Below are 15,735 nucleotides of genomic sequence, written 5' to 3' on the forward strand. Positions count from 1 at the left end.
ATAATGTTATGTATATTTTATTTATTGCTTATACAAATTAAAAGTAATTATAAAAGGGCAAGAGGAAAAGTTGGGGGATGAGTTCACGTACACTGCAGTCCAAGAAAGTGGAAACAAAGTTTTGAGTTCATTCTCTTCATCAGGTGAATGTTTTCAGTGCAACAAACTAAGGAGAAATATGCAAATCAAATACATATTGAGGACATTACAATGTGAATTTAAAAGATAGTTTCTCTCTATGTTTGAAAATTAACTTTTATTTATTATATTGGTGTGAAATTTTATCTGTTTAGGAGGTAAAAGATAAAAGTACTCTGATGTTAGGTTGCTACATGAAAGTCTGCTTCTGCCCTGTCTTTTTGTTGAAAGGAAGATGGCCGTGTTTATCGTGAACAGTGAGAAGGGCAGGCCAGTGTAGTGAGGTATTTGGTGAATGGAAGGAGGAAAGGGTTTGCAGTGGCTAGTCAGCACTGCAAACCCTTGTGGGGCTTGTTTAGATTGAGAGCAATGCGTATTTTAATCATCAATGTCTCCAGTCCCCATCTCTGCTAAGAGCTAGTGGAAACAGATGACATAAGATGTGAGTATGCAAATGTTTGTCTATGTCCATGAAAAAGCAAAATGCTGTGTAATGGATGAGGAGAACAAATGTGAGCTAGAATTAATGAAATGGTGTTATTTGAAAGGACAATTACATTTCTCCTGTATATTCTAAGAGAATATACAGTAGAAGAGAAAAATTAGGATGTTGCTATATCTCATCTGTGGCTTGTAACCTGTGCTGTTCAGTTTGTGTGCAGCAAAGATTTTAAAGGGAAGAGTAGAAACTTCTTAGAAATGAATGTGAGTGGGGGATAGAAATACTAATTAGGAATTGCTTATTATCTTTATGTTCATAGATCTTAACTGTAATTGGAATGTGCTAATTTATTGTAGTTGCAGTGTCCATCTGTACATACCTTTTTTTCTTTCTGCTAAACTCCTTGACAGAAGTATTTTAATTGAGCTTGTGTCCTCAACAGCTAAGCTGTTTGATGATATTTTGCACACTTAGCTCAAAAATTTGACTTTAATGAAAAAAGCTAAATACATGCCTACACGCTTTTAATTCTGCTTTCTTTGAAGAAAATGAATTTTATGTTGCCTGCTCTGCCTTAAAGCTGTTAAAATGTTCTGTGTTCAGGTCCCAAACAGAAGAAATACCACATAGTCCTGAAAGACCTGAAGTCTTTCTCTCTAAGGCATTTGATGTCAAATAAAGCTCTTATTTATTCTTCCATAACTGACAGGCAGGCTGCACCCACTTCTCACCTGATTTATTCTGCTGCCTAATAAAAACAAAACCCAATAAATCTCCCCTGCTAAAACCCCAAACCAAAATGAAACACAACACCAGCCAACAACCCTCTGCTCCAAAATGAATGCAAAACTCTTGATTCTACAGACACTGTACATTAGGGATTTGGGGCCTTTTGACAGCTACTGCAGGAGCAGAGTGAAGGCTGCATGAACATACGTCCTGCTTTTTGATTGTGAGAGGTATTTTTGAGCTCTTTTGGAAAGGTGTAAGATACTGCTGGGCAACTGCAACACAGGGTGTGTTTTCCCAATAGCATCCCAATAGTCTAGGTTGGGATTGAGACTCTTGTGGGTTCTAGTTTAGATATATATCCCGTCCTGCTTTTGCTGACTTAGTTTTCATCTGGATCTGAATGAGGCTTTTGTCTGCTTTTTTTTAACTGCTTCTGCTAGCGCAAGAAACAGGAAGGTTTGGATGGGAGAAGACTGCAGAGTAGCAGCTGCTGGCTTGCAGTGTGGTGGATTAGCACCCTTGGTGTAAAATTATGTCTTTGGTTTTTTATTTTCCACCCAGACAGTAATATGGTACAGAGATGCCCACTAATGTTGTGAAGATGTAATTTTCTTTCTTGGGCTATGGTTATGGTTCCACTCTAAGATTAACCTGAATTTAGGTACTACTTTGAAAATTAATGTGACCTCAGTATTCCTCCATGGTTAGGTGTAGAATATGTGATTTAGTAGTTGTTGTTACCTTTACTTGAGCATTTGACAGCTTTTCTCCTTCTCACATATTTGTTACTTTGCTAAATATTTTTATGCCATTATTCTTGAAACAGCACTGTTGAAGAATGTAAATTGAGGCAATCTATATAAAATTTTTATGTAATTCATATTCAGTTGCATAAACTGTAGAGGAGAATTTTCATATTTAACAGATTGAATAGAACAGTATTGATTAAAATTTGGCAGGGATGTCATGTTAGTATCTCATCTCTTGGTTATAGTGTAAGATCTTTAATACACAGACACATCTGGTCTGTTTCTTTATATCTTATGCCCTTTCTGTTTTCATAATTGTGGGCCTCGCATATAAAGATTCTGAGGTAATACCAATTTTAAGTGTCTCAGAAAGATGGCGTGTACTAGTATACATTATTTTGAATACAATTGTTATCAACTGCTTATTAATGCATAATATATTTTCTAGGGGAATCCCTTCTCAAACAGTATTTCTTGTCTCCTGATCAGGAAAAAGAAGAGTTGATTGAGGAATGGCAGCCAGAGCCTCTTGTACCTCCTGTGCCAAAAGATCACCCAGCTCTCAATTACAACATTGTTTCAGGGTAAATATAACCAAAATAAATTCTGTTTACTTATTTCGACTCAAATACTTGATATCCGTATTCAGCAGCATATTGCTCATTAAGCATCTCCATATCCTTAAAACCTTTAATAAATGAATTGCACTTTGAGAGAGCAGGACTGAATTTGTCTCTGAAGACGTCTTGGGTTTGTAACATTATCAAGAGTATTTACTAAGAAAATCTTTCTTAGTTTAAATGTTGTCTTTGGTTTGGTTTTTTTTTTCCCAGTATTGGGGGTGAGAAAAGGAATGTTGTATCTTTGCCTTCATTGTGGTTCTCTATTGTTTTGCATTAATTTGTTTCATATTTCCTGAAAACATAGACTTAGACCTGCAAAGGTGGATACTACTTTTTTACATATTCACTAATCACTTTAAAGAACTTTGTCTGTAGCCACTTGGCACTTTTCTTTGGTTTAACCCCAGCTAACAGCCAAACCCCATGCAGCCACTCACTTCCCCATCGGTGGGACTGGGTAGAGAATTTGAAGGGTCATGAATTGAGATGAAGAGTTTTACAGGGAAAGCAAAAGCCATGCAAACAAGCAAAGCTAAACAAGGAATTCATCCAGTGCTTCCCATGGGCAGGCAGGTGTTCATCTCCGGGACAGCAGGGAGGCCCCATCACGTATAACAGTTACTTGGGAACACAAATGACATCACTCCAAACGTGCCCTCCTTCCTCCTTCTTTCCCCCACTTTATATACTGAGCATGTCGTGTGGATGGACCCTTTGGTCACTTTGTCCTGGCCGTGTCTCCTCCCAAACTCCCATACACCTCTAACTTCCTTGCTAGCATGGCTGTATGAAAAGTAGAATAGGCCTTGGCTCTGTGTGTAAGCCCATACTCAGCAATAACAAAGTCATCTCTATATTATCAACCCTCTGTTCAGCACAAATCCAAAACACAGCCCCATACCAGCAGTCATTGTTAAGAAAATTTACTCTACCCCAAGCCCTGCACACACTTAATGAAAAGCTGTTTTTCTTTGGACAATCAGAATAGGAAATGCTGTCTGGTAAAGCTGTTTTGTGAGGAAATTTATGGCTCAGTGTTGCTTTCATGTGTTACAAGGCTTTTAAAATGTCTGATGACTTAAGCAAGAGTCACATTATTTCAGAAATTGCTTTGAAGCTTCTTTTTACAATCTTCAGATTTGCTCATCATTAGCTTTTACTTTGTAAGAATTCGTAATATCCTTCTATTTACACTAATGATTTGAAATAATTTAGTGTCATAGTGAGGTCCTTTTTGATGATTCCACTACCACAGAGAAGTGCCATGGAAAAGTGATGCCTGTTTTAATTAACTGTGATGTGAACAATTCTTCTGTTATTTTTCAGAATTTTGAAACAAGCTGTACTGTAGAGCTAAAGGAAGTGTTGACTGTTTAAAAAAATAGAACAAATATATCTTTTAGAGTGATTCAGGAAGTGTTTAAATTATTAGAACTTTCTAGTGCTTATAGCTAGGAAATATATTGTGACAGAATGTTAATCTGTTGTGGCTATTAAACTCAACAGTGGCTATGGGGAAAACTTGACATTTGTCTTGTAATATTTAAGCTGCCAACTGACTACTTCCCCACAAGTTGCTCAACAGCTGTAGACTGTAGCTTTGACTGTAAAGTTAAAACATGTTCCAGAGTTAATATAGGAAGAAAAATAATTCAGATTTCATATCAAGATGATCAAGAGCATTTCTCCTTTTTTTTACTAGTATTTTAGGGAGACTCTATTGAGGTAGTCTTCTTTCAATTCTTTTCATGTCTTAATGTCTATAATGAGTGATGATATACAAAAATCCTAATCATAAACCAGTTTATATTTGAAGGAGCCTTTAAAGGTTATCTCATTTCTACTGTTGCCATTTGGACAGCTTCCACTAAACCAGGTTGCTCCAAGCCCCAACCGGTCCGGTCTTGAACACTTTCAGGGATGGAGCATCCACAGCTTCTCTGGGCAGCCTGTTCTACTGCCTCACAGCTCTCATTTTTCTTTAAAATACTGTGTGTTTACGGTAATATTTAGGGATTATAAAAGCTCATAAGCACTACAAAAAAATGAAGTATTTCAGTAAAAATTTTGACTTGCTGTGTGTGTAAGGCAGATTTTCTCCTCCCTCAGCAGGCTGTGCATTTTGTACCCTGCATTCATATTCTCCTTTTGCATAGTCAAGTAATGTTGCCAAATGAAGAGGAAAGCCAAAACCTCAGACATGTCCTAATCATAAAAGTGATCCATCTTGAACCAATGCTGAAGAAGGCACCCACAACAGCTTTCAGCAGTTCGGAAATTACTTACTCCTTGTGGTAGCCTTTCTCAGAACTAATCCATGCAAAATAGCTTAGTTGTATGAGATCTCACTCAGAAAATGTAAATCTGTTTAGTAGAACAATACATCTGAAAAATTTTCATGCTAATTCTTCTGCTTTAAAGTAGAAGTCACATCATCAATACCTTCATAACTTTTTCTTCTGTGGCTGATTTTTTCAATATATGAAGCATTTAAGTGACAGGCCCAAGAATAGTGGACATGTTCTCAGTCCTTAAAAGATTTCTAAAGGAGTAGCTTGCATATTCTTTGAATATAGCTTGAAATGATATTTTAATTTACTGTTTAAGCTGGATCATTCAGTATCTCATAACTGTTGTTCCTAACTATGATACCTAATGCTGTTACACTAGGGGAAGGGAAACACATGCAAAGATAAAAAAAGAAATGATTCGGGGTTTTCCTTTTCCAAAGACTTACTCTAGTTGTAAGGCAGGGTTTATGATGCGGTCAATATCAATGCTTTATGTATGATTATATATTATATAAATTATTCACTGAAATACCCTTTTCCATTTATATTTTTGTTATTGTTTCTTTTGAAGTTGGGGTAAAATTCTGATAGAAAGGGGTGGCCAAGTTTTCATGAGGGCTATGGCTTTATAACAGCCAAGTTATTGGTGAATATTGGTGTGTTTTCTAGGTTTGAGAGATGGAGCTGTGAGGGAAATTGTTGTAAATTTACCAAATTTGATAGTATGCTGGGAATATACTGAATCTCATGTTAGTGACGAAATGTATATATATGTACAGGTCTGCTCTGGTGAACATCTGTGAAACGATTTCACTCATTAGGACATCCAGACTTTGGTACGGCTCATTGATGAGCTAGACAGAGGAACAGATCCAGGTATATTTTTAATGGCAGTCAGTTCCCCAAGACAGTTTGCTGCACATTTCTATCATGCTACTACTGTGCAGAAGATGCACTGCTGTAATGCAGGACAGCTCCTTTGTGGGGACACGTTCAGCATTTAAAAGATGAACGTGCACTGTGTTAGTAGAAAGCTTTGTAAAGCTGTGTAGTAAACTTTTGCAATTGTTTAGTTGAAGCAACACGTGCTGAATTTTGTCAAGTGAACAGATATAACACAAGATCATGGAGTTTTTAAAGTGAAGTTCAGGCAGTTCAGAGTTTTTCTTAACTTGCAGTGAATAGCTTGGACTTAAAAGTTATTTGCACACCAAATGTACCCATTGAAATATTGTCAGCCACCAGATTTGGAACAGCTGTGCACAGACATTTGAAATTAGAGTGGCCCTGTTTAATTTTGATGAAGAAAATTGCCCAATGCTAATTTTCCACACGGGAAAAGCTTGTGGAAATTACTGTGTCTGAGGAATAGCATGGAATCTCATCTGTAATATTTGACAGCAGGTATAGAAGTGGGCAGACAGACATAGGAGTTTGTATTTGGCTTAGATTTGAGACTTCTTAACGCTTCAAGTGATTAATGGAAATTTTTAAACTTATTGTATTGATGTATTGATGTGTATAATTGCCAAAACAGGTTTGCTTATAGAACACAGTACACAGATATGATGCTTGTATTTAAAGGGATTAATATTTTACTTATTCCAATTTTTTTGTTTGTTTTTGTTTACCCAAATCACAATTTTTTTAGGGCAGAAATTTTTTGCCCTTTGCTTCATGTATATTACACTCTTGTTCATTTGCTAGTAGTGTGTGTTTTCAGACTTTCTCTGTTTCCTGATTACATGATAGATAAAACCGAATTTGAAACTTGAGATGATAGCTAATACAATAGTTTCACCTGCTTACAGCTACTGCCTATATTTCAATAGCCATATCAGTAGAAGATAGGTATTCTGGGGTTGCTTTATGACATAACCACTGATTTTGAATTAATTTTTCATTTGGAAGTAAGAGCGATGAGATATCCTTTTCATTTTTAGTACTTCTTGAATATAGATATCGCTTTGCTTTTAGAAGAGAAGTTTTATGTATCTCTTCAGGGGTCATCTTTCTATGAATTAAGTTTTCAACAAGGAATCATTAAATATCTCAAGAAACTATTTACAGTTTTTTTTATTAAATTACAGGAATATAGGTTTTGTTGAGTATATTTGTGTCTGGACATTGAACTTAAATACTGTTTGGCATCTGCAACAGAAGTCGTAGAAAGAGGGAATCTTGAAAAACCTGTGTGCCTTCTATTGTTGAAAACAGAACTCCTGTATTAACCGTTTATGAAAATGACTACTCTTCATTCATAACAATAGGTCTGTAATTTTTTTTTCAGTCCTCCCACCCACATAATCACTGTTAATGGCAAGGAATGTATAAACTTTGCATCATTTAACTTCCTTGGACTTTTGAATAATGAAAAAGTTAAGGTGAGTTCTTCCTTCCAGTTATTCTATTTGTGTGATTATTCCTCTTTTACTTCGTATGTTATTTCTGGATAAAGAATACTGAAAGCTTGAACTTCATCAATAACATATACTGCTAAAGCGGGAAGTAAGATTATAAATCTCATAATGTTGTGCTAGTCAAGTTTTGTTTTTACTGAAGTTTAATCTGGTGTACTTACTGCTCACCTAGTTGATTATCAAGTTAGATTAGTGTTTAATGTCCTTAAATATTAGAATGAGTGCTGCTTAAACAGTCATCTAAAGTAGTTTTGAGGTGAAATTAGTTACAGAATTCAGTACATTATTGTACTTTCTGTGAAGCGGGTCATCTTACATGATACAAAAAGTCATCTCTGTACATTAGTGTCAAATTGTCAGTGTAAAGTGTATAGGAAAACTAATGTAGAAACATTTCACGTAATTTTTTCCTATCAAAGAGTGCAGCTCAGGCTTCTCTGAAGAAATATGGTGTTGGCACTTGTGGACCCAGAGGATTCTATGGTACTTTTGGTGAGTAACTTTCTTTGATCTGCCTTTAAAGATATTCAGACTAGTTTGGTAAATCAGCCAAAATAGTTCAATATATAAGCAAAAAGTTATTCCTGTTGCTCTAAAGAACAGTTGTTCTCTAACACATATTTTACTGTAGTTGAGGATTAGCAGTGTTTATTCTTTCTGGCTTTGTTTCTTATTATTTTATCTCTTTTCTTACTCTTTCTAATGCTGGTCTTTGAAAAGAATTGCAAAGTTTATAATCTTTTCTAGTTCTGGTAACCACAGTAGAAAGAGAAAATAAACCTGTTAGAATTTATTAATTCACAGTGACTGGAAGTGTAAATGTAAGCGCTAATTTAACTTTCTACGGGCACCACAAGGGGGCAGTCTGATTTCTGCGATAACTACTGCGACCGCTTCTCTGTAGCCAGGATGAAGTTTCCTCTACTGATAACCTGTGCAGGTGTTACTAAGGAAAGGGTTTTTTTGGTTCTTTTTAAGAAGTTGCAAGTTCTTAAGTAATGGGTTCTGGACATAGTTCTTCACTGGCACTTATATTTTTAAATATTGCATGTAAACCAAAGAGTTATACATTAATTGCTGCACAGTTACGAGCTTAAACCATCGGTGCATTTTGTGAACTTTTTAGTCTCTCCCCAGAGATGATGGAATTCAGAGGGTGTCTATACTCAAATTATTTCATAGAGTTAGCTTCCTGTAGCCTTGATTTGAATTCAAGACAAGCTTGAGCTTTTCTTGGTTAGTTAGACTAGTTCCATAAGTGATCAATTAGTTGCTATGCCTAATTTGATATGGTATAAGTCTATCTATCAGAACAGGGTTGAATCTTGATATCAATCTAAGAAATTGTTCATTAGCTTAGAACCACAATTTGTTTCTAATTAGTATACTGGTGGCCCACTGATTAGTACAGAAAGAGCTTATAGGAAACTAGATTCCCTCAGTGATCACTGTTCAGCAGTGGTCTGTTGGAATTCACATAGGCCTTTCCCTTCCCTCCAAAACAGTCAAGTGCTCAAAAAACCTTGTGGAATAATAATCACCTTTTGAATCCAAGCTGATTTTAAATTTTATGAAATCTTTCAGTTAGTTTGTTTCTATTAATTGTTTGAAGCAGACAGGTTAAATTCGATTTTTTTTCTGATAAGTGAGAGATTCTTCAGGTTGTTTCCTGCCTTTTTTGGAGGGCTTAACGTAAAACGTTAACTATAGCTTTTGCTATTCATTGGCTCCTGAATTTTTTCAGTAAGTGCTCCATTTCACAAAGCAAGGAATCTAATCTATGGCATTACTACTTCACATCAGTAGAGAAGAAGTGATATTATACTCGTCCATTTGAGGTATCATCATTTACATAAAAAATCATGGAGGCTCCATTTTAAATGGTAGACAGACTCTTGCTCTGCTTGTTCAATCTGAAATTGTCTTCCTATTTTCACCTAACTTTAAACATTTAGTATGGCAGGATTATGAATCTATGAGAAGAAACATCATTGTGTCATTTTTTGTATCATTGTGTGCCTTAAACATTTCACACATTTTTTCATGTACTGGGACTTTGGTAAATGGGTCATGTTCTATGCAAAACTATACATAGTTTCCTCTTACATTCCTATATGGAAATTAACTGATGGTTGTTTGTTGTTACTGCTCAGATTTATCCCCTCTTTGGAGATGATATTTCATACAAATATTAGAGTTCTGTATTTGAAATGTAGATACTGTGTTGTAATTTATTTTGAATGGAGATTTGGTTCTTCATATCTATGCCACTTTGAAGGTAATAAACAGATTTAGTGAGTCCCTTGTAAGACATTTTTTATTTTGTCTTGTATCCCTGAAATATGTATCTGTGCCTTTATCCTGTAACGAGCATGAAATATTTGTACGTTTACATACACCTGCATATTTGTGGGTATTATCTCCCTAATTCTCATTTCTTTTCTTTTTGACTTCCACGTGAGCATACACTAAACAGGCATTAAACAGGCATTTCATGACAGTTATTAACAATATTAGCTTTATTAACATTTCATAATTGCACAGAAAGCTGTGTCAGTGTTGTCTCCCTCTGTGCAAATGTACTTCATGTGGTGTTTGCAGTTTTGTTTAGGCTAAGCCAATCAAAGCGGAGTAATCAGACTAAAGCAAATCATTGCAATAAAGGACAGTCAGATAGTATTTGTATTTTATCATGATGAAACCTTAATATTGTTTTAGCACTTTTCAACCTCATGGTTAAACAAAGCATTCATACCCTTATGTAATGATAGGCCAAGTGCATGTCATTTTGAACTTACGTATTCTTGCCCTTGGCAAAATTTACTTAGGTTTGCAAAACTCTTTTCTGTAGCACAAAAGCACAAACCTGAATATATTCGTTAACTGCCCTTCCTGACAATACTTGTTTTGCCCACTGTTTTTTGCCTAGACCTTGCTTAGGGTAATGGTGATTGTTCCTGAGTAAGGCTCAGTGAAAAGGATGCAAGTTCTGATTTTGAGCAGTGGTTGTCTTGTCATCTTTTTCACTTAAATTGTGTAAGTGGTCCCTCAAAACATTTTTCTTCATTAGGTATCAATAGCTGACCACTCAAAAATAGTAGTTCAGTTCTTATTTCCCCTAATTTTTTTATTCTCTACTGATGAGGCTTCAAAAAGAAACACTTTGGATTGAATGTTGTCTATATTCCGTATTTTAAATGCTTTGTGGCCAATGTGTTTTTTTCAAAATTTTGTTATTGGTGATCTTTGTTGGACTTTTCTTTCAATAAATCAAAAGTCATCCCACCTGTTTGGAAGCCTGATTGAAGATTGTTTATTGATTCTGAAGTCCATGTAGAAATGACACAAGAAAAAGACGCAAATATTCTGGAAATGGACTATTTGCAATCTCAGTCAGAAAGAAGATGAGAATTCCAGTCAGAATCCTCCTTCTGAAGTCTTTGGAGAGGAAAGGCTATTCTAGATATCCCTGAACATTTGGTATATCTAGTGTATCAAAATAATAGAGTGCAAAAGAAAAGTTCCAAATAATGAGTGGTTAACTGTTTTCATTTAAAAGCAGTGGGAAAACCAATTTCTTTCTGGTCCATTTTTAAATGCCCAGGTAAACATTAGGAACGGATTGCTGAGGATTTATATTTTGCATGCTATGGATAAAATTGTTTTTGCTGTGATTGGAGGCTGTTGTTTTTGAATAAATACCCTTTCCTTTAATTAATAAATACGTCAGACGGCTGTGTCCTTTTGGGGAAAGATTATGCTAGATATGTTTAGTATGGCAAAATTTGGATTTATACGATATCCTTCCTTTCTGCACCCTTTCTGTTGGTGTCTGCTCAGAAAGAGCCAACACTTATAACTATGCCCCACAGTCTATTGGAAGAATCTGTACATATAACTGATGTTGCTTTATTTGATTTTAGTTTCAGTAAACTTCCAGTAATTGCAAAAAGGAAACACTTGCCCACGAGTGGTCTTTCAAATCACACAGTAATGATCTCTGTTTGCATTTGATCTTATTTATTTCCAGTTGACAAAAGGCATAATTATCTGTCTATTGCTAGCAGAAGCAGATAGTAGCAATAGTGTTAGACAATGATAATAACAGTTTGTCTGATACAGGTTATTTTGCTTAGGCAGAATACTTAATGTTGTGGTTAACTTTCTGCTGCAATCCAATCACCATGTGGTATTACAATTTTTAATATTTTCATTTTTGATATGCGTCACTTTGACCAAATTGGTTTGGGAAATGGTGTGTGTTTGATTGGGTCAATGTATCTTAAGGCTGAATAATCTCTGGCTTGGAGGTGTGACCTTTTCAATGGGCTAGAGTGTGTTCGGGAAATTGTTTATGACTTGTAGCCTGACAAGAGCAGTATTCTGTTATAATGATAGCTGTGTTTATATAGGGGAAGCATCAGCTTGGAAGGACTGATGGTTTGCCAACAGGACCTCATCAATTGCTATAAATTACATAATTTGTTTCCTGACTGTACTAACTGCGCTCTCTAGTCGCAGTCCAAGAACGCTGCATCATTTTTGATGTAGTCACAAGTAGTCACAATTTTAACAACTTTGGTGTAAGAACATTAGAGAAACATGTTGCATAAATATTTTCAGATCTGTCAAAACCTGTGATTAATAAGAAGTGACTTGTCAGTTTAAGTGAAGCTGGAATGGTTGCAACCAGGATTTGGGAAGTTACTTGTTTTAATACTATTCCTGCACATAAATGTTCTGTTTGCTTCAATTAGATGATTTCTAAAAGTAATGACAGATTTTTTTAAGTGAAAACAAGCTAGCTATCTAATAGATTTTTGATTTTTCTCTCAAATAGATGTGCACTTAGAATTAGAAGAACGGCTAGCAAAATTCATGAGGACAGAGGAAGCTATTATATACTCATATGGATTTGCAACAATTGCCAGTGCTATCCCTGCATATTCAAAGAGAGGGGACATTGTATTTGTGTAAGTATTGTTTTCTAATGGTTTTCTTCTTATTTTAATGATTGCTAAACATACTGTTGAAAAATATAAAATATTGCTGGTTTTGATCAAGTAGTACATTTTGTAGTACAATGTTCAAATATTTTTTCTGTGCCAAATATTACAAATGAGTTAGTGCATTCATTGTGAAAGCTCAGATGTGGGCACTCAGCTGCAAAAGAAGCAAAATAACTTGTACATCCAAATACTAATGTAATTCTAGAAATTATTTTTTTTCTTAAATTATACAGTTACACTTGCTTTTCTCCTGTCTACTGCTGGCTTTTTACCTTTCTTCCAGAAGAGCTGGAGGTGAAAAGCCTCTCATGTCTATTTGCAACGGAGTAGTTGGATAAATATTGTTGCATAATAAAATAACAGAAGAATAGCTATGCAGAAGCAAATAAATGATTTGGCAGGTCCAGTATCTGGTACCTAAGAATAGCTAGTCATGATTTGTCTAGGGAAGATTCAATAGCTGAGAGAAACAATGTAACAGTACTCAATTTACTGCTGCGAAGAGGGTTTGGATTTAGTAAGAGTTGATGGATTTTTTGTGTCCTCTGATTCTTTCAGTGCCTTAGGTCTTTAATAGCCTCAGTGTTTCTATGATTTGCAAATGGTTAGCTTGAACATTTATCAAAAATATGAAGAAATACCAGTTTCAAATATAATACCTACTAATTTCTATCAATGCATTTGGTTTTTAGACAGAGATTTTCCCCATGCATTTTTCCTCTGGAAGCAGGGAGTAAGTGTCAATGTGGGGCTCAGCTGCCTGCTGTGGTTAAATTACAGCACAATGGTACTTTTGTACTTGCTAAAACTCTCTTTGGTGCTCTCTTTTCTAGTTGCAAGGCTTGAAGCCTATTTGACCTCTTTACAGAAGTTCTTTCATAATTCAATAATGTTTTTTGATTGTCTTTTATTATCTTCTGGATCAGTGTTTTTGAGACAAATGCCCAGATTGTGCACACACTACTCAAGGATGCCACTGTATCCTGGATTTAGTTTTCTCATACTCTTTCAGCTTCTCGTTGACAAAAGATCTAACTGTATTTGAAAGCAGTTGAAATTACTGCATTTACAGGTTTGGTTTAGTTGCCACTTATACAAGATTAATTCACCTAAGCAGCTGTGAAATTGCATACCCCAGCATAGTTGGAAATTTGCTGTTCGAGCACTTAAAAATGTTCTTTGGATACGAAGATATTATTTCTCAAAGGACATTAAAATGGACATTTTGAGTATTTGGAGGACTACAGTAAATGTTACAGGCACATCTTTGCACTTTTTTCCTAAGACCCAGAGCAAAGAAGTGAGAGATTTCTGGGATGATTACTGGGATATTCTACATGGTCCATGGAATGCCGTGCTTAAACTGCTGTCTCATACAAGCAAAAGGATGAGTGTAGATTAAAAAAAAAACAAAAACAAAACAAAAAACCTGCTGGCTTGCTTTTAGTGTCTGTAATTCATATAAAATTGAGAAGCTTTGAAATGAGTTTTCAAAATGGCAATAAAATTACAGTGCTTTAAAACGTCTAGTTATGTGTACACCTAAGTACAAATATCTGCTCAAAAGAAAGACAAGTCCTAATAACCAGCTTTCTTTGAATAATTGCACTGTGTTTAACAAACTTAGAAGGGTTTGCTATATTTACAGAGATGAAGCTGCCTGCTTTGCTATTCAGAAGGGATTACAAGCATCTCGTAGTAACATCAAGTTATTTAAGCATAATGATATGGCTGACCTTGAACGACTGTTGAAAGAACAAGAGACTGAAGATCAAAAGGTACCATTCCTTTGAAGAAATATTTGTACTCTTTTGTGCCACTTCCCCCACATTTTTTACTGAGTCGTGTAATTGAGTGGATGTAGTGCTTAAAGGCAGTTACTTGGTTTTCCTAAGTTCTATTGAGCAGTTAATGTTGCTTATTTAATTCAGATATTTTTTTTAAGAAAAGTATTTATTTATTTGCATTTGTCTTCTTAACTCTTTGAACTGAGCTCACAGGCATTAGTAGCAGAGAAATATCTTTACAGGCAGATGTCTGATCTGAGATAATGTTTTTCTTTTCTTTAAAAACTATTGAAGAGTTTTTTTTTGTATCTCTGAGAAATTTATATAACTGTATTTACCTAGTATGTCATGCAAGTTAACTATCACTTTGGATGCCACACTGTAAGATCAGCACAAAAATGGCTAATCCTTTATAGAATCAATATGGTTCATTGTTTTCTCAGTCTTCCCCTATAATGCATTCAACTCTTAAGATGTTCTCTCTCATGAAAAATTTGACTCAGTTTGATAGCTTTCTTCTCATTCTGATAGTAATGCAAGAGGATGTCCAAAAGCAATTACTAAGACCAGGATCGGAAAGTACAGATAACTTGATTAAATGAGTTTGAAAAGGATTAACTGAGTTGCTATCATGATTGTATGGTTTGTTCGCAGAATGCTGGCAAGTCACAGACAATTTAAAGAATGCTGATTTTGTGATAAGACCTAGAAAAAAAGTAGATAGACTGTCCATCAGTTTTACATCAGTGTAAATCACTAACTGATCTGATTAATAGCAGATCTATAGATAACATACTAGTTAATGTACCTTAATGGAAAATACATTTTGTCAGATAATCTTGACATGAGTTTTTAGATGTGGTTTTCAGACTAATTTGTGTAACACATTTGGTTTGTTAAAGCAGAGTGCTTTGAGTTAGCTACATGGTTAAAGTTTCTTACTGTAATTAGCTGAATGTGAACATATAATTGGTAGGCATGAGCTTAATACAGACCATGTGTGTATAACTAAGACATACTGACTAGAAAAGGGTAGGTCATATCATTAGAGTTGGTAAAGCCTGTAGAGCCTACTGTGATTAGTTTGGTACCTACCACATAGAAAAGTTAAATAGATGTTTCTGAATCTTTTTACAAGAACTGAAAAATGAAAGAAGTATGACTAAATATTCTTGATCAGAAAATACTAATAAGATTCAAAGTAAATAACAGAGGAATCGCAATTTAAGACAGCAAAACTGAAATTATACCAATTGAAATTTAGCAGAAACAAGTGAGAGATATTTTAATGGTCTGTATTGTGTCCAGAGATCAGACAAAGACTTTGTAACATGAGTTTTATGAATACTTTTGCATTGTGTTTTACAAAGGCAGTACTTGTAAGAGGTTTGTCCTGCATTGTGAATCCTGGTGCTCAAAACACTTGTTGAAATGTCTTCCAAATGCTTAGAATAATGATGAGTATAATAGGGACCAAGATTTGCGGTATTTGTTCTGTAGTTACAGTGGTTGAATTTTATTCCTAAAGTTCAGATGGATTGGTT

General features: G+C 35.1%; 1 protein-coding gene across 1 annotated transcript in view; it reads left to right on the forward strand.

The window, feature by feature from the left end:
* SPTLC1 (serine palmitoyltransferase long chain base subunit 1) overlaps positions 1 to 15,735 on the forward strand; it is a 35,073-nt gene that overhangs the window by 7,924 nt on the left and 11,414 nt on the right. The window contains exons 3-7 of the mRNA XM_059491961.1: positions 2,551 to 2,645; positions 7,266 to 7,359; positions 7,815 to 7,887; positions 12,236 to 12,368; positions 14,053 to 14,182. Coding sequence (XP_059347944.1) covers positions 2,551 to 2,645; positions 7,266 to 7,359; positions 7,815 to 7,887; positions 12,236 to 12,368; positions 14,053 to 14,182 — 525 coding nt within the window. The remainder of the gene's footprint in view (positions 1 to 2,550; positions 2,646 to 7,265; positions 7,360 to 7,814; positions 7,888 to 12,235; positions 12,369 to 14,052; positions 14,183 to 15,735) is intronic.

This window comes from Ammospiza nelsoni, chromosome Z, assembly GCF_027579445.1.
Source record: "Ammospiza nelsoni isolate bAmmNel1 chromosome Z, bAmmNel1.pri, whole genome shotgun sequence".
NCBI classification, from domain to species: domain Eukaryota; kingdom Metazoa; phylum Chordata; class Aves; order Passeriformes; family Passerellidae; genus Ammospiza; species Ammospiza nelsoni.